The sequence below is a fragment of the Acanthisitta chloris genome, unplaced genomic scaffold (assembly GCF_000695815.1).
Source record: "Acanthisitta chloris isolate BGI_N310 unplaced genomic scaffold, ASM69581v1 scaffold15797, whole genome shotgun sequence".
Classification (NCBI taxonomy): domain Eukaryota; kingdom Metazoa; phylum Chordata; class Aves; order Passeriformes; family Acanthisittidae; genus Acanthisitta; species Acanthisitta chloris.
In genome coordinates, this window is record NW_008683376.1 from 15,588 (window position 1) to 17,073 (window position 1,486).

Sequence of the window (1,486 nt, forward strand, 5' to 3'; positions counted from 1 at the left end):
TGTCCCAGGGCTGGGAGCACACCTGAGCAAGGCTAGGGAAGCTGCAGGAAAATGGGGAATGCCAAAAGGGAGGAAAAGATGGGGCAGCAGGAGGTGGGGGTGGAAGCAGAGCTGTGTTGTTGTCCTGGGCTGCTTGGCTGGGAGAGACTGGAGAGTGCAGAGAGAACAGAGACAGGAAAGCTCCTGGGAGCTCTGACAGGTGTGGAAAAGATCTCCCTGAGCAGCTATTCCAGCAGGAAAGGTGCAGGACCTCCCCAAGCATCTATCCCGCAGCAGAGGTGCAGCAAGGGTCTCCCTGAGCATCTGTCCCACAGGGAAGATGCAGAAAGGACTTCCATCAGCATCTGTCTCACAGGGAAGGTGCAGGAAGGATCTCCTCCAGCAGGAAAGGTGAAGGAAGGCTCTCCCCACGAATGTATCCCACAGGAAGACTGATGCCAGCCCCAGGGGAGGAGACAGCAGTGAAAGGCCAGGCAGGCCACACACCTGCCCTGCCCCTGTGGCATTACCTGTTGACCATGTCCCTGAGGGAGTGGAAGGCATGGCAGAGGTTGAGGGCAGCCACGTAGCTGAGGTTGGGGATGCTGAGGTAGAAGCTGAGCCTGTCCCGCCAGGGTCCCTCCACCTCCGTGGGCACACAGATGGCACAGTTCTTCCTCTGCTCCACCACAGCCAGGTCCTTCAGCAAGGCAGCACTGTCCTCCTGCCCAGAGCTGAACAGGACTCGGATGCCAGCCTGGACCAGGGCTGAGAGCACAGCATCATAGTGCTGAGTGCGCTGCAGGAACCGAGATGTCTCTCCTGCACAGGGAAGTGAGGAATACAGGGGAGACTGGAGGACTAAATCACTGGGAAATCTCATGGGAAGCACTTATAAAACAAAGCAGCTCAAGGGTCACCTGCTCTGAGAGCTCACCCAAAACCATGGTGAGGGAAAACATCCCAGGTTGGATAAGGTTTGGAGCAACCTGGGCTACTGGAAGGTGTTCCTACCCATGCCAGGGGGTGGGATGGGATGGACTTTAAGGTCCTTCCCACCCAAACCAGGCTGTGATTCTCTGATAAAGGATCCATGCAGAGGCACTTGTTTGAATCCTAACTTCTTGCAAGTTATGCAATCAAATAATTTTACCAACACTGTTCTTCTCATCTGGGCAGTACCTGAGAGGAGTTGCTGCACCTGATGCACAGAAGATGGACTGGAGCTCTCAGCTCTGACTCATGACATGAGCTCTCAGCTCATGAATGTTCTGGGATATGAAACTCCACCACTGCAATCCAATAGTTGGGGCTACAGCTTCATTTTCCTGACAAATCTCATTACTGACAGTTCAGTATGGAAGCTCTGCTAGCATTGGCCACTACAGATGGAGCTTCTCGGGGGGGGGCTGTACATAAGTGGATTGGGTTGGAGCTGTCTGTTTATCCTACTGCTGAGGATGTCACTCATTCCTATAATTTTTGGCCAGTTTTTCTCATGACACTC

General features: G+C 53.8%; 1 protein-coding gene across 1 annotated transcript in view; it reads right to left on the minus strand.

The window, feature by feature from the left end:
• The window catches only part of FANCM (Fanconi anemia, complementation group M), a gene marked incomplete at its 5' end in the record, with an annotated part of 26,213 nt that overhangs the window by 282 nt on the left and 24,445 nt on the right, over positions 1-1,486 (minus strand). Inside the window, one exon of the mRNA XM_009078917.1 lies at positions 510-801. Coding sequence (XP_009077165.1) covers positions 510-801 — 292 coding nt within the window. The remainder of the gene's footprint in view (positions 1-509; positions 802-1,486) is intronic.